Source organism: Corticium candelabrum, chromosome 19 (assembly GCF_963422355.1).
Source record: "Corticium candelabrum chromosome 19, ooCorCand1.1, whole genome shotgun sequence".
Lineage (NCBI taxonomy): Eukaryota > Metazoa > Porifera > Homoscleromorpha > Homosclerophorida > Plakinidae > Corticium > Corticium candelabrum.
Window position 1 is genome coordinate 1,188,161 of NC_085103.1, and position 18,070 is coordinate 1,206,230.

Below are 18,070 nucleotides of genomic sequence, written 5' to 3' on the forward strand. Positions count from 1 at the left end.
TAGATACAACCACTAGTAAAGAGCAGCAATCAGTGGGAAGGTCGACTTTAGAGATTACACCTTGTCTTTCCATGGATTCCAGCTGTGCTTTTACCTTCTCTATCAGATGTAAAGCGATTATCTAGGAGCCGACAGCAAGAATAAAAGTGCATTTCTCACAAGAGGACAGTGGACTCCATTTAAAGTTTCCCAAGCTTGAAAACAGTGGCGGGACTGAGTAAAGTACTTGTCCGTTGCGTCAATGTGGAGATAGCCAACGAACAACACAATGTTAAATTTCTCAATACCTGGCCTGCGTAATAGTGCTGCATGAAGATCCTTGACAACACATATTCGATCAGTGTGTGACAATTCCTTTGCTCACTTTTGCTTAGAAAAACCACAGTCAGCCAGTTGTTGTTTATCGGGTCCTCTTAGTAGTTTGGTACATTTTCCATAGTGTTTTGGAAGTGTCCCCTTTTGCGAACAGATTCTGGAATGACCGTGACATTTTCGCCTGTGTCCACTTTGAACTGTACTGGTGTGTGGTCTAATTCTAGGAGAACTCACCGTGGGCTGAAGTATGGCGTGTCCTCAATATCTGAAATCTGTAAATTCTGTTTCTGCACCGCCTGGACATGGGGGCGAGTCAAGTACATTGCAGAAAATTGGCCAATTCTGTTGCACATAAGACGTTTGCTGTTGAGAGCTGGACATTGAGAACTGGACATTGAGAGCGACTATGACTTGGCTGGCGTCCACATCGTTTGCACTTTTGTCTTGGCAACGGCATTGTTAAGGTGTGATCGACGTGTTTTCTTAGATTCACACGTGTCTTCCTGATGCATCTACCGGCTCCGCCAATTCTGGGTGAGTCTTACTAGATGGTTCTCCTCTTACGACTGTTTGTTGTCGTCTAACTGCTTCCGTTTGTCTTGCCCTGTTCGCTGCAGCCTCTAGGGTAATAAAGTTTAGATTAAGTTATAATTTCATCACCAGTTGGGCGTCGAGCACGCCGACTACAAGGCGATGACATATCATCTCCTCGTGGGTCGCCATAGTTGCAATATTTTGCAAGCGTATACAAGGAAGTAATGAACTGATCCACTGTCTCTCCGTCCTCTTGACGACGTCGGTTGAACCGAGCCCGTTCCAAGATGACAATGTGTCTCTTGACGAAATGACAGTCAGATTTCGCGACGAGATCATATTTTTCCTGTATTCCTCTTAAAGTTGCAAGAATGTGAGAATGTCGTCTGGTTGATCGTCCATAGCGTATGAGGGTGCTGATCTGGGTCGGTTCTTCCTTTGTGGATAACTCGGAATGGTCACGAAAAAGCGCTCATACCCTCGATGTCATTGAGACCAATTTCCAGACGGGCAAAGTCGTAGGCTTCTCGTTGAGCTATTTAATTAAAGGTTGCGATCTCCTGTCACCATGCAGCATGTACTGTATTGTCGAACAATACTCTTCCCGCGCTAGCTAGATGAGTATGTCTTTGCCCCGGAGAAGTACTTCCCCGTATATGTCCATCCTTCCTATTTACACTACTACAGTTTACTATACCACAGTGAGGTCTGCTTGGTTGAACATACCGACACAGGGGGGATCTAACCTCACGAAATGTCCCATGGGTATCAACTATATTTGACCTCTCTAGTCACTCACTGGGTCGTCTTACCAATATTGATGCTTCCGTTTTTCGACAACTAGCAGTACCATATAGCACCTTCGCCAGGACTCAGAGGTCTGAGTGGACCGACAATGTTCTTCAGACTCAACTCCATATCCTCGATGGTGAAAGCTTGAAGCCCGGTTTCCAATTTTGAATATATACGCATGATATAATAACAGCTCATACCTTGTATGTGCACTGGGATACAACATTGGATCGTTATACGTCTATTGACATAATCAACCACCCTGTTAATACATCGAACGAGAGGTTGCAGATGGCCTGATACCTCCATAGTGATCGTAAAAATTCATTTACACCTGCAATTACACACAGTTTTGTGGCTATATGCAAGAAATGCTATTTGTCTGATAGGGCACAATTTTTCACATATGAGTTCCCAGTGGGCGCGATCAAATTGGAAGCGATCTCCAGTAGTACACTTAGTGCTACAAATGATACCACCTATACCTCCCCATATTTTCGCGGACTCGAGGAACTGAGTAGTCCCGAACAGGGTGGGAAGACACAAAGAGATGCTAAAATTATGCGGGACGGACAGACGGTATCATTTGGACGCCACATATACAACCCAGAGTGCTCTTTTTCTACATTTCTTCTGTCTTACAATGAGGTAATGGCAATGCCAATAGCAATTTTGTCTTGGTTTTGGGAGTCATCGAAATTGATGAGATCCATTATATGATATAGTCTACACAGAATGTCAAAAAAATAGTCTAGAACGAACAGGAAGGCCGACGGCTTTATTTAAATGACGTGCTAAGTCAACGTGTTAAGACGAAGAACGAATTTGGTATCAAGAGAATTGGCCCAGAATACTGTTTGGATACAGCAAAACCGAACAGGTATCAAGGCATTGAATATGACAGTGAGTAAGATTAAAATCAATGTAAGCACCATGGTTGGAGAGTAAACTGCAATCAAAACTACCGTCGATGGTGTTAAAACAGATGTCAATAGGGTCAAACTCAAGGTGGATGAAATTGAAACCAAAGTGAATGGTATTCAAACTGTTATGAATAAGGTCAGAACCAACATACATAATATTGAAAACCAAGTCTCGCCAAGCCAAAAGCCTGTTACAAGTGGCTGTAGTGGTTGGAGACAACAATAAAAGTATAGCAAGTATGTTTAAACTTAGCTATCTTTGGATGAGTTGAGAAAGAAAGTGTAAAGTAACTAACGTCAAATACAGAGACAATTCCAGCGATCACTTTTGATCACATCAATGAACATTTATCGGAGAGTGACATCCCCATGCTTAACCAGTTGTATCTCACCTTCCAAGACCAATGTTGGTGTTATAATAATTGTCTAAATTATTCAAACGCCTAGTTGTGGCACCCAACGTGACGTTGGCCGGGTTGAGGTTTGGGGTGCCACGGTCAGTGTATGTGTAAATTCCATCGCTCTCGCTGTGATTGGGTCGGTTGTGATTCTACATACACTGACAAAGAAAATGAATTATACCAACAAAGTAAAAGTCTCTTGACTTGCCTAAACCAGCTATCACAATGACGTAAACACATTGAGACAATATCTTTGAGGAAAGAAGTTTAACGAGGAAACTCCTGCTACCAGAACTCAACAGAATGGATGATTTCGTCACCGATATGTGTCCTCCCATTCCTGATAAGATAAGTAGAAAATATCATGCATAGAAGTTGGAGGTTGACTCTTCCTGCCTTGCTCGAATGGATATGAAGCTCCAACAGCGACCTGTCGACCCGTCGTGCATGGGGTCGTCCGTCAGACTTCGATATAATACTAGATATCTTCGTGGATGAAGTACCAACACTTGATAGTTCCTCTAATGAAGATGTGCGACCATTGGTCTGGAGGTCTGCCTCGTGAGTGATGTAAGACTTTCTTCAAGCGTGGCGGATAGATGTTGCGGATTGCTGCAGCGGTGATATAGATATATCTCTAGAAGAGCGTTTAAGTAAATATACTCGATAAACTCACTAAAGAGCTATGCAAACTAGGTGCAATCCTGTCATTTCGACTCACCTTTAAACTAAAGTTCCACGGTCGACAACATGTTGATTTATCTGTCGCTACGTCACAGACGGATAATCGACTTGAATATTCTCAATATTAAGAAGGGTCTACATAATGTCTTGGAAATTCTAACATCATCGTTTGAAATTGACTTGTTGGGAATATAAAATGTCTTTAGCTTGATATATTAAATATAAGTTTCACTGGTCAACCTCGCCGATTTCATAAATGGGTTCTGTGTGAACGCCATTGGGTAAGATCGACTCGGCGTGTATAGTAAGCAATGAGACCGAGGTTACCTTGCAAGTGCGTATTTACACATTCTCCCATTATTCTGTAGCCTCGAGTTTGTGCATGATCGTTTCGACTTTTGAGGGTCGAGATGTAGCGCCACGAGGTGATGTGTTGTTCCTTTAGCTAATTTCTTTGCAGAGGCGCTCTGATCCTTTAACAAGCTCCATCGTCTCCATAGTAGCAGTTGCTGCATAAACCAATTGCTCGTGACTTTTCGAACACTAGTTTGAAAAGTCCTGATGTGCGATTGCTCCATCGGTTCTAAGCCAACCTTTCTTGACAACAATTTTGAAAGTCTTTCAGCGGGTCCGACCGCTCCGCTTCGTCTAGAGTCTTGAGGATGTATATATATATATATATATATATATATATATATATATATATATATGGTCATGTAGAGGCTATCGGTGGCCATCTGGATTAACTCAAAATCGAACTGATCCATGTAGTTATCGAGAAAGTGCTAAACTCCGTTTCAGAATTAAAGTCATCTCTTCAGTCACACCCGAAAATGGGCTGAAGACACGTAACAGTAGAACGAACTGAGGTCATACGGGTATCGTTGGAAAGCTCCATGTTTGCTTTCTTCAATTACGCAAGCATTTCATTCGCAGGATGGATTACGCCGGAGATAGGTGGACATATGTGACGCTTCCCTCAAAAATATTGAGATAGAAGATGGAGTTTCGTCAATTATTTACAGTTCTAATTGCATACCTACTGTAATTAGATTGGTAAGTTGTCCTGAATACTAACTAGAATAAGTTTGAGAATGTAACGGACACGCTAGATACAGGCAGTAGCACTCTCAATTACTTTCTACAGCACCGTCGGCTTTGTTCTGGGCAGTTTACTGTCAAGGTATTGCAACAGAAAAAGGTAATGAGACACCTAAAATGATTGCTACAAAACTAGGCCTTCCAATACATTATAGGGTGTTAGGAATTTCAAGTGACTCCCCATTCTCAAACGGACTTTAGTAGAACTCGAGCATTAATAACTTTCAAGTTGGTATACCGAGATACCTACTTGGAAGGCTCTTCTGATCGTAATTCGCAGCTTTTGCCAACGTAGCTCGTAAGCTTGTTCGATTTCCTCGTATTCTGAGGTCTTTAGAACCAATCGCCTCTCTTGGATCGGTCGACGACATTTTCGTCTTTAGTGTAGGTAGTTGTAGTATCTCTACTGGTCTATTCAAGATGTACACCAAAACACGAATGCGACTAGAGAACGGCAGTACTTTGACACGTAACCCCACGTGAGAGGTACGTGCTTTAACAGCCAGGTCTACTCTACAGCATTCCTTCCACCAGGTAAAATAGAACAACATGCTGGAATTACAAACCAAAACTGCGACTCAGTCTTACACCGAAACTCAAACTCAATCTCGGTTAAAACTACAACTGACAGTGCCACAGGTCAAACATGCCGGTTGGTTTGCATACCTTCCTCTCCCTTCGCAGCGCCTAAGCAAGCTTTATCCTTCGCCGTACCAGCGTGGGTATCGTCCACGTTACTGCTGTAGATGATACTACCTTCTTCCTGCGCTGCAATCTCAGCCGAGGTCTTTTCCTGTTCTCTCTCTCTCTATCTCTCTCCTCTCCTCTCCAACAGGCATGGCAACTCCTAAACCTCCATGGACAGGACAAGGTTATTGACGTCTACAACGTCAGTCTCCGCGGCAAGGGCCGCAAGGGGTCTAATGTGGTCTCAGTGTCTTGTAGCCAAACGGTTGTCCAAAATTCTCCATCGATACATACACGAATTCAACTGTTCGGCAATGTGACTGGCTACCCATTTGTGTCCAGCCACAAACTTCTAAACATAAGTTTGTGGTCCAGCTGTGACGCCCTCTTGTCTGTAACACTGATCATGACGCCACTTCTGTGCCACTTATATTTCCACACGCTCGTTCTCGTTATGCCGCTAGGCCGTAACAGATGAAATCGTGTGTTTCGTACGCGGACCATGAATAACTCCGCGGGGCAAGCTCCCGTTAAAGTATGTGGTGCCGTTCGGTAATCTATGAGAAAAAAGGCCCACCTGTATGGAGGCTTCCGTCTCTACTCTTGTGGATGGCCTCTTTGACTGTTTTAACGTTTCTTTACGCCAACCTATTTGAACAAGGGTGATACGGCGCTGAGCGGCAGTGTTCAGTGCCATTCACTATTTAAATTCATGAAATTCCTAGCTTGTGAAACAAGTGCCGTTCTCGGAAACTATCACATCTTGCAGCCCGTCTGTCGCGAAAATGCCTCTCAACTTTTCGACTGTCGCTGATACAGTTGCAGACATTGTCACCTTGACTTCCAAACACTTACAGTGGGTTCTACGACGATCAACAACATCTTCCCTTCAAACGGTCCGGCATAATCAATGTGTAGCCGTGACCACGGTAAGTCAGGCTAGTCCTGGGAGTGAATTGGAGCACTTGGTGTCGCGTTATCGTTTGATTGGCAGTATGTACACGATTTAAACTGCTTCTTTATAGGAGGTATCCATTCGTGGGCACCATACGTAGCCCCTGGAAATTGCCTTTATCCTAGTAATACCTGGGTGAATCTTGTGCAGTTCTCGAATCAAGATTTCTCGGAGGTACTACAATGCGGTTTCCCCATAATAGGCAACCATTTTCAGTTAAAAGTTCCGTTCTCTAGTTGCTTTACTGATCTAAGGTTTTTGTCTATCTGGATTGGACACCCCAAGGGTAAACGTCAGGACTTCACTTAGTTACTTGTCTCTTCTAGTCTAGGCTCTAATGTTCCTTGATGTCACCGGACAATGTGCTAAACAGTTCACCCAAAGACGTCTTTCTTCATCATCGTCATCCTTGGTGAGCTCTGTGATAAGGCAGCCTACTTAAAGCATCGGCATTGCCGTACTCTTTACCCGACCTGTACCGGTATCCCGACCTAAACAGAGCGCAGCGTTAGATTCGGCTAATTGCCATGTGTTTAATAGCGTATTGTTTGCTGAAAAATCCAAGAAGAGGCTTGTGGTCGTCTCACAAGCTCAGAGCCCGTTGCCCTTAGATATTCCAGATGGTCTAGCATTTCATCCCAATGGGTTCCTTTGGAATGCATCTGATCTGGACCTCTTCTTCTTATACGCATTCTAAGAGGTGTTTTGCAAAGTCTCGTCCTCGGTAGACGACGGGTGGTTGGGTTTGTCCATCGTACCGACCGACAATATATGAGAACCCACAGGTTTCGTGATGAGTTGCCATTTGCTTGTTGGGTCGGTGGGATTGCATGTGGGTCCTTTGATCTTGTCCACGACCGCTTCAAAGTCTGCCTAGAAAACAGAGCATTCTTATTTGATTTTGGTTGTTTTCAAATGTCAAGATGATCTTTCCTTTCTCGGGCATCTGTGATTGAATGGCTCTGTTTCCAATACCCTGGCGTTACACTTTGCGTTGTTTGAGGCGTTTTTATCGCGTATATCAGCAGACATAAATCTTCCACAAAAGTACATACGATGACTGTTTTTACTGGTGTTGTTCAGCAGACAGTTGAGGTCTTTAATCCAAGTGTAATGTAGTTTCTCACCTTTCCCTAAGAGAGGAAGGTCAATCCTAATGGGAGCCTCGAATTTGGATATGCTGAATGAATACACACCTTTGTTCCATCCAGAGACCTTGATAGCAAAGTTGGTCTATTGCCTTTCAACACGATCAATTTCTCGAAGGAGGGTCTGGATATGGTTCTCTGGTTTGGATGCTTTCATGCAGAGCTTCTGAGGTGTCCTCGGCTGTGAGAAGGAGTTCCATAGCTCTTATCATTTGTAAATCGGTTGGTTGGTGGGGAGGTCTTCGTTCTTTAGGCGAGTGTTCATCGATAGATGGAATTTTACGCCTGTCAGTGCTACGATCTCTTTTACGAGTTTGCGGTGGATCTGCGAACTAGCGGCCGGGTTGACAGAAATGCTTGAGGGTCATGGTGTTCTTTGGGTACGTCTCTCTCCAAACCTAAAAACAGTTTTCTCTTGCATAACGCATAGGTTTCAACTGTGCCAGGAGTGAGTTGTGAGGTCACACATGGTGTGGTCTAGATCACTGGTTGGATTGTCTAGTTGTTGAAACAACTGGTTTGGATCTGGAGTAGTTAGGGCAACCGGTTGTACAGTTACCAAAACCACTGGTTTGGATATTGTAGTGAATGAGACCACTAATTTTACACGTGTAGCTTCAACCGCCTTTTGCACGTGGATTTGGGGTCGGTTTCACATATGGAGTCGTATCTATCACTGATACAGCCACCTTCTTCACGAAGGAAAGAGCATTCACATATCTTTGCAAGGATATATGTCCTTGTTAGTTCTGCAGTGAGACAATCCATTACTGGTAGTATTATATAATATTTTTCTCCAGCGGGACGTTTTTATCACTGACACAAATTCTGTGGTTATATCTATGCGTATTCTTTTCTCTAGCACGGCGCTCTTTTCTTCTACTACAGATGAAGCACACGATTCTGTGGCTCTATACTACAGTTTACATAGTTTTAGCATTCACACCAATAATCCGTTCTTGGACGGTTAAGAACATTCTTTCACATTGTATCGTATTTTCACAATATTTGTAACGGGTTTACATCAAATGACTTCTTTGGATAAACCCATCACCTCCAATATTTTCTGAATAAATAATTACCTCTCTTAATATGTTCATCTCAGTGAGTGCTTGTACTCCAGGACTCTGCATATTGCATGTCGAACTGAGATATCTGTTTGGTGGTTAATTAAGTTGGGTTTTGGAATGTTTCTGGCAGTCTTTCCGAAATAGCTCGCTTTATCGCCAACGATGAGAGTTCTGGTATTTAGAATAGACACCAACGCATCAACAGATGGGTTGCGTCTAGCGATGCCTCTACGGATTCTCTCGCTGTAATTCTTACCCTAGAATTCTAACTCAAAGCGATTTGGGTCGGACATAGGATACAAATCGGGAGATTGAGTAGTCCTCATTCTAAAAAGTATATTGTCTTTATACTCTTCAATATAACACCGGCCGGTTTCCTCACTGAGTGGATGTATTATGAGATATGCGAAGGAAATGGACTTTATCGATAAAGCTGGTTTCACGCGTGGAGATGGAGTGGATGAAACCACCGGTTGATCTGAGGTGGGTTTTGCATATGGAGTTGATAAATGTATTTCACCCTCAAATCGTTGCGCCACAGACGACTCAATGACAGCGATAAAACTCCGGAGTAATAAACCTCGTAGCAAGGAGATAGATGATTGGATCGTTTGATCAATGCCTCCATAATGTATATTCGATAGATTACATTTGCCTAGTAGGGCGTTCAACATGAGATATACGATATGTAATCCACGCTTTAGTCTCTTGAGCGGAAGAGAATTGGTGGAAAAGCGTAAAAGCTAGGGTGTGTTAGGATTGGCTTATAGTAAGTAGTACGATAAAGTACCGCGTTCTGGGCACTTATACGGGATGCTGAGCGGAATGAAGCGGAGCGCAGCGAGTAGTGCAGACCTGAAGTGAGCTAAAACCGGTGCTCCATCCTACTACTAACAGTATGTGTTTGAAGCTGAACTTTACAGATATACCATATTCGAGGTAGAGCTTGCAACAAAATTGTCATCTGCTCTAACTTCGAAGTTTCGTACCACTGTATCTGATAATGGAAACAAGTAAAAAATTTGCGCAAATCACAATAACCGCATTTTAAATAGGCTGCTCTTACATAGCTAACAAAACAAAGACAAAATATAGTTGTTTTATACAAATCTACTGACCTGTACTCAAGGTAGAGCTTGCAACAAACTTGTCCTCTACTATAACTTCGAAGTCTTGTGACACTGTATCTAATGAAGAAGGCAGGCCAAAAAGGAAATTGAGTTTTAGCGCCAAATAAAATAGTACCACTAAACGAAGTGCCCCTATAGCTAACAAAACAAAGACAAAATGCACTAGCTTTTTATGAATATAGTTGTAAAGTATAAGCACTCACCTAGTGTTCGGAAATCAATTAATGAAGAGTTGCTATTACCCAGAGAACTTGTATCATCTGCTTTGACCAGGAACATTCCTGTGGGAGTAACGTAAATTGTAGATGGTGGCAAATTGCTTATCTTCACCTCAATAGAAACCGTCTTTGCTAAAGTTGAATGCAATACCTTTGCTATCATTTCACCAAATTGATCTCTGGACTCATTCTTACTAAGGGTCTCCAAAAGCCGCAATCCAGCTCTAGCTGAGAGATTCAGCAAAATCCATGTTCTGCTCTTTTTCGCAAACTTGAAATCTATTTCACAACGATTGACCTTTAATTGACGAGCAATGATTTGTTCAAAAGCTTCTCTTTCAATGTTTTTTGTATCAATACTTAGAAGCAGAATAGCTGTGATAGTATCCTTGATGCAGAGAACTGTAGCATTATATACTTGCAATTCCGATGAAGTTTCCTGATTTAGTTCATCCACGTACTTTATACTAATGTTCATGTCGGTGTCAATTTCTTTTGAGCTAGCACGCTTTACATTAAAAGCCACTGATTGACAAGATGAGTCAATGACCAACGTTACTTCCTAGTCAATGTTGCAGTTTCGAAAATCAAATTTTTCACATTCATTACACAGTGTCGCTCCAATTTCTGGCAAATTTTCGTTTGCAAGTAGCAAACAGCAAAATCTAATAAACTTTAGATTGCCTTTCCAAGGAAGAAATGTGGTCAACAACCATTGAGTATCATGAACTGACCAATTATTTCTTGTCCTGTTTCGTAGTTGGAGCATCTCTTCATAGTCAATAATTCTGTTAGAAACTAGTCTGTCTAATACTATGTAGTCTTCAAATGAAATGCTGCCAGAAAAGTTATGACCGTTGTCTAGAAAAACATCCCAACATTTTCCACGAGGAGGAGGACGAACATAATATGTGGAAACTACAATGGAGCACAACACACACTTCTAAATAATGCTCTAACCTTTGAAAAACATCGCTTACCCGATAATAACAAAACCGAAACCGTTGCAACTGCATACAATTTTGGTCGGTTAGAACTGTTGCAACAAGCAATCAGGAGCACAATATATGCAAGAAATACTAGAAATTGAGCAAATGGCGATAAGCTTGCTAAAATCTTTGTCGAATGTTGTAAAAACACAATTGGAAGCATACTCGCAGACCACCAGAGAATTTCAACAACAGTCTTCACTATATATACGCATAATCACTCCTTCAGTGTCTATAAAAGTATAATCACAGCACATTAGCTTACTTATAATATCTACATAATCATTCAATCAGCAATATACATTAGCACCGACTAGCTCTTGTAACCTTTGCTAGACTTAGTTACACATGTCCTGTTGCATGAACGTAACCTAGAAAAGTTTTTGCTATGCTAAGAAGGTTTATCAGCTCATGAAACTTCTTAAAGTTACTTATTTAGCTTATTGCTAGACATAAAGAGCCAACCATGTATGTCTCAATAACATGAAAAGGCGTAGTTATTCATGACAGTTTATCAAGAAAAATTAAACAGAAAAGTCACAGCATGTTTAGCTCTAGATCATTATGAACCTTTAAATTGCGTTGCTTGGGTCTCTGTATTTTGATGATACATGCATCTGTAGGTCAATTGATGGCGCTTACATAACATCATGTATTTGTGTAAAACAAGAGTAAAATCAACATCTAGAGAGAGACAAAATGACTCATAAGAGAAATGGTGGTCCAGGTGGAATTAATTCAAAATTTTTCGATAGGTCGTTAATTAATAATTCTAAGCTATTGCCAGTCAGCTGAGAGTCATTGGCTGAATTAGGTTCTTTATCAACAATATTTATTAAAACAAACAACTCCAAAATCAACAAACGTACAGCAGCATCAACAGCTACCACAATAGGGAGCAGCAACAATAACAACAACGTCATTTACAAATACAATAATTAACCAAAATTCCCCAAAATAATACAACAATTAATAACAACCAACAACAATAACAGCAACATTAGTTACATACGGGTACAACTGTGGTGACAAATGGATTCTGGTGATGGAAATGAAACTTTTCAACCTTTTCTGATAGAAGAAGTAGGAGTAGAAAATGATAAAGTGGTAACAACAGCATCATATTTTCGAGGCGCACATCTTTTACGAATTTTGCTTTCAGTATTGTGCGAAGAATGGGGCGCGAAAAAGAAAACTAGGCTGGAAAATAGGTAGCGTATGCGCGGTGAGCTGATTAAATGTAAAGTATTTTTGTAATACTACACTTGTCAGTGTTGTGTGTAATAAATGTAAGTATTAATTAAGGGCTCGTTCCTATGAATGGCACATACATCATCTAGCTCTCCATCTAACAAGAGTAGTAACTCATCATACTCAACAGTTCTAGAGCGCAATTTACGCAAGCGACTGCCTTGAGATTCATACGTGCTCTAGCTGAGCATGTGCAATCAATCTCCCTCTTCCAGAGTAGGAAGAGCGTTCGATTGGGTTCCAGTCTTCCAGTCTCTTTCTGTCTCTTCTAGCCTCTTCCAGCCTCTTCCAGAAGAGGTCACTTGAACGCGCCTATGTGTGAGTTTATGCCTGCAGACTATTATGTTATGAGTATATACCTGTATGTAGTTGCATGTATGTTGTAACTAGTTGTATGGTTTCCCTAGGCGCCTCCTGTTCATGAGTAACACATCCAATGGAGTTTTCAGACCATCTACTGAATTGATGAGTCCTAGCTAGACAATACTTATTTGTTGAAACCCTGTCATGGAAGTAAACATGCAAACTTCTTGGTAGTTTAGGTTAGGTATATAGGCCTGGTATAGGTTGTCGTCGTTTTGGGATCGTGATCAAGACAATTGAAATGTACAGTCTAGGTATGCACTCAGTTCCGTTGTAACTACAGTGGTATGGTATTTACTGACATACAAATTGATATCAGCAAACATTGACAACATTGTTAGATGCAGCACAGTGTAGTAAAGGATTGATTATGTGGGACGTGTGAATAGTTGACTGTACGTGGTATTCAACTCCTGAAGATGTTTCTGGGTTGTCAAGAACACACAATTCCTAGCTACAATACAAAAGGATGGGGCGACAGAAGTTCATGAAGCGTTTTCGTCGCCGTTTGCTTACTTAGACGAATTGTTCTTAGACTTATCTGTAGTCGACACAGAAACGATTTTTTAAAGTAGGTTCTATCATGGAACGTGGTCGTGGGGAGGAGAAATTTGAGATTTGTGTACACGTACACACACACACACACACACACACACACACACACACACACACACACACACACACACACACACACACACACTAAGAGCTCGATGGAGAGCCATATAGGACCACGCCCCTTTCTGTTGTGCGACTCAGATTAGAAACCTTGCTACGCTCGGCAATAATGCAGTGTGTATAGTACTGTATGAGGAGCTAAAGTATTCTGTCACGTGGAATTGTAGCCTTTCTTATCTCATTTAGTTTACACTCATTTAAATACGTTGCACTTTGGTACTCGGTTAGTGGTTAGACTCGTGACCAGTCTTTCTGTGTATTCGTCATTCCCGGATGTTCAATCCTCAGAAGGCGAAACTGGTTTCAGACCACCTCGTTTTGCTACCTATTATGATATTGATCAAGGTTAGGTCGGCTACTTCTCTAGCAGATATACACTGTCAATAATTGGCTCTGGGGAGCCGATGAGTTCCCGATCTAAGTAATCAATACTGTAGTGTTAGTTTCCCATGACACCACCCTCTCACATACAATGAGTCATTGTTTTTTGACATGCTGATTTGCTCTTGAAGCTCTTGTCATTTCTGCGGCGTTGGTATTCTAGCATAATACAACTGTTTGTCTTTTTGAAACGTGATTCCACTGACCTTACTCTAACAGTCTAGCCCATAAAATCTACATGCTGTTAATCAGATGGTGAGGTTGAGCACTATTTAGGCAGCTTAATTTATAGTGTTGATGCAAGCTGACAACACACGACGAACTCTGCAACGATTTACATAAAGTGTACATGTCATTATGTGACCTTGAAACCATATACATGACATAAAATTCTTGAGGCCTGTCTGAAACCAGTTTCACCATGCTGAGGATTGAACGTCTGGGAATGACGAAAGTACGAAAACTGCTCACAAGTCTAGTTAATAATGGTAGAGTATTTTCATGTTCGAGAATGTACATTTAGAATACAGCCAATGGTTGAGTTATTTGGAGCCTTTTTACAATTTGGTAACTTGCAACACATCAACATGCACAGTAGATGCATTCTTTCGTTGTGAGGCAACAAACGCCGCCATGTATGTGAGCAGCTATGCAGTGTACTATACCAGCATTGGTCTAATGAACTGGAAGGTGTAGCGTTTGAGTTATCGAGAAATTTGGTATGAGAGTCAGTCCCTCAAAAGTGGCCCTTGCACTACAATGACAAATTTGAGTAGTCATGGATATGCTTCATTGCAAGTGCAGACGTTTGGTTCTAGCTTTGTAGCATAAACGGTTGATATGATCCCTCTCCTACGGAAGAACTGAACATAAACTCAACCCTACATACCAAGTTTCACCGGCCTTGGTGAAACGCTACTATGTTGGTGATATAACACATGTACATCTGCTCTCGTGCACCGTTACCAACAAAATGGCGGCATTTGTTGCCCCGCATCGAAAGAATGCATCTACTGCACATGTTGACTCGTGTTGCAAGTTGTGGTAGTTCCTGCTATAACTATAATTATATTAATCTGAGGTCAACTAGCCTATGCTTTTTGATATGTTTCTTTAATTTTGTAAAGAAGTTCGAAAAAGACTTCAAACAAGTATAAACACATTTTGAAGAAATGAGGAATATGTACGGTTGCCGCACGAAAAGAATAGAAACAAGACCATGTGTGCTATGACATCTTTAATGAATTCACTCATACAGATTGAGCAATACATCATGATCCCTATATTGCTCCATTTTCTAAGGTATAAACACAGTGTTTAGAAAATAGTGCAATGTGGGGATGATGTATTGCGCAGTCTGTATGAGTGAATTCATGACAGGAGACACACACTACATAGTCTTGTTTCTATTCATTTTTGGACAGCAACCCTACATCTTTCTAATTTTTCAAAATGTTTCATACTTGTTTAGTTGTCTTTGGAAGCTCAGGCTATATATATTGCTAGAAGAGACGAGATGGGATCCTTGTCAGCTAGTGTGACATCAGAACGGTTTATTGCAATCTGCATTGCACAGTGAGGCTTTACTCCTTTCAGAGGTGTTTGTCTATGCGTTTGTCGGTGTTTATGCCTGTCTGTCTATCTTTTGAGTGTTTGTCTGGAAACTCGATATCTCTTAAATGGCCTATTTGATTAACATGTCAATAGTTCAATACAAAATTCTCACAATATGAAATTCTTGCTAAAAGTCAGATGAGTTTGAAAATGGGCACTGAGAGTTAAAGTTTGATTGTAATAATGGATTTTGACATTTTGACATTTTCTGGTTTCATCAGATTACATTTGACTAGTTGATTAATAAATGAATAAATTTAAGATTGAAACACTCGAGATTATCAAATTTGAAACTGACATGTGCTGCAGGATGCTAGTTGGAAGAGCACACATTACCATTGGCATTCAGGTTGTTTTTTCCATTATATATATATATATGGCTTTTCATTTTATGTGTTACTGGCTGGTTAACCTGTTCTTCGCCTGGGAAAATTTATTATGGTAATTAACACAAATTCCCATTAGAACAAACCAAAAATTCATGTGTTGGGGTTGATACATATATGTGATATAACTGATATCAACTACTTTTGTTTCTTTTAGGTTGTTTGCCTGCTATCGTTTCTTATTGGGTTTGGCTTTGGCTTTTTAACTGCTCATGAGCAATCTCAAGACAAATCTAATGGTGAGCTGTCATCTATAAGATTATAGACACTCCATATGTTAGGAGACAGACTGACAGATATTGGAACCCTGAGCGAAGAGAGAATATAAAGCACAGCCTGCAGATAGCCTCGTCCCAAGGCATTCGCCTCGCTCCTTTGTGCAGCGCTCGCACGTTACATGACTAGTTTTTCGGAGTGAGGAGACCACCTGGTATCTTCCAAGTACGTCATGATGACGTGGAGACACCTTTTGATTCAATTATACAACAGTCTGGTGAGAAGCATGCAAACTAATTAACTTGCATGATGGACAGCTTCGCCACGAGCTTGCCATGAAGTCATTTTTGGGACAGCAGCTGAGCGCGGTTTACAAACGAAGGTGTCTGTTACTTTGAAGCCATTTTGTTAACCTTGAAGACGTGCGTAGATTTGCCTTGGTACATAGGCGAAGGTTGTAGATTCTTGAAATCTGTTGTTCTTCTTTCGGGGAGAGAAGTCTTGTTTTTGGCTAAAGTCCATTTCCAAATAGGATAATGCATGGGAACTGCCATTAATAGATAAGGAAAATGAAGAACAGAGATGGGCGTAGCTAATTACTGCTAATGAAATAAACGGTTCCAGTACAGAAATGTTTAGCTATGAACTTATGTTCAAAGGTTCAACCAATGCTTCAACTACATAAGCATGCTAGGTACAGCTGTTTTACATATCAATCCACAGTTCAAAGTACATCCTTGTCAGCGTTCAAGTAGTGGACGTTATAGCAGTCACTTTGAAGTTATCTGACACCTGGTTAAATGCAAAGGTAGGACGGGCCAAGCGAGTGTCATAGAGGAAGTTACTAAATTGTGTCTTAACAAAGGACCAATCACAGTATTCGTTAATTGATCTGGAACCTCCTCCTTGTGAATTTTCCTAATATGTTGGAATCAACTCGCTAGGACGTCTGCTCCAGGGGACACAGGTTTTCCCCACGTATTCTCTTATTCGGGAATGGACTTTAGTGTAGGCATAACTTTGGTGAGATTGAACATGTTTTGCAACACGGATCTGAGTGATCATCTGACAGCGGCCAAAATGCGCCATGGTCGTATCTCACATCGTGACATATCGAAGGGCTAGATCAAGGAAACTTTACTTTCCGTCTGACTGTTACAGTTTACTAGCTTGGAATTGCAGCAAACATACATGGTTAGGATCTTCTAGATTTCTACACCTCACTCTGTTGGCATTGTCGGCGGTCATTCTATCATGGACACGAAGGTGTCCTTACATGATGTTTTACGTCATTAGGGTCGAATTATATCTTTACATAGTTGAAACAAAAGGGGGCCCATGTCATCAGGATGTGCTCGGAAGATATCAGGCGTTCTTCTTCCTTCGAAAGCCTAGCCATGTGACACGTGAGCACTGCACGGAGGAGCGAGGCGAACACCTGGGGACAAGTCTAGGCTGCAGACCTATCATAATTATTGTGGATGTTTAACATTTTCCATAAAGGGGAGAGAGATTACAAACTTCTTGTCAAGCTTAAAGGTGCAGGGTCACGGTCGGATATTCACACTCGAGCCGATCTCAAATGAGGTAGTTTTTGCGTTGTAACTGTTACGCGTAACATATATTCAAGTGTCTTGGCAAAAAATCAGTTTTGATCGCCAGTAAGCCCTTCAAATGCTGTCCATATGTTGTGCATGAGAAATGTCAATAAACAAAGCTACTACAAAGTGGGCTATTTGTTGATTGACGGGCAGGGCAGCAGTGTAAACATTAAACAATACAAAGATTTGCTGCTGGTTGTGAACTGAGTCACTTGGCGAATAAGGCAGATGTAACATATGGGAAAGTGACGTGTGCTTTCTGCTCACATGCTGAGTATAGGTAACCCTGATCTGGCTAATAGTGCGAGGGTTCTTGTCGCATTCTACCAAACTGTAGTGTAGCCACCTTAGTCTTAGGGTCTAGACGAAAAATTCTGAAAACTACCTCTAGTAGGCCTAAGATTTTGTTACTAGACACGGTCAATGCAACTTCACACTGCAGCTTTTTTATTGTTCCATCTGGCTGTAGAGACTTCAGTCAGCTTTGCTTTCAGTGCTAATTAGAGCGTCAATCCTTTGCAGTTACTGAGTGTTTGAAAAAGTACACCTTATTCAAAACGATGCAGTGCGCATGTCTAACCATAACCCTGTACCTTTAAACATTTAGAGTACACTAACGTTTTGACTGCTGTTGTT

The 18,070-nt window shown here is 41.3% G+C and overlaps 2 protein-coding genes across 2 annotated transcripts in view; one reads left to right on the top strand and one right to left on the bottom strand.

Annotated features, from left to right (window-relative positions):
• Nucleotides 1–9,625: 9,625 nt before the first annotated feature.
• LOC134195130 (uncharacterized) lies at nucleotides 9,626–10,808 on the bottom strand. The gene is made up of 3 exons (XM_062664142.1): nucleotides 10,693–10,808; nucleotides 9,944–10,623; nucleotides 9,626–9,878 (listed from the first exon to the last, which is right to left on the bottom strand). The coding sequence occupies exons 2-3, from the start codon at nucleotides 10,434–10,436 to the stop codon at nucleotides 9,721–9,723; spliced, it is 651 nt and encodes a 216-aa protein (XP_062520126.1). The 5' UTR covers nucleotides 10,437–10,623; nucleotides 10,693–10,808; the 3' UTR covers nucleotides 9,626–9,720.
• A 3,230-nt stretch (nucleotides 10,809–14,038) lies between these two features.
• The window catches only part of LOC134195249 (uncharacterized), a 10,430-nt gene continuing 6,398 nt past the window's right edge, over nucleotides 14,039–18,070 (top strand). Inside the window, exons 1-2 of the mRNA XM_062664254.1 lie at nucleotides 14,039–14,071; nucleotides 15,775–15,856. Coding sequence (XP_062520238.1) covers nucleotides 14,039–14,071; nucleotides 15,775–15,856 — 115 coding nt within the window. The remainder of the gene's footprint in view (nucleotides 14,072–15,774; nucleotides 15,857–18,070) is intronic.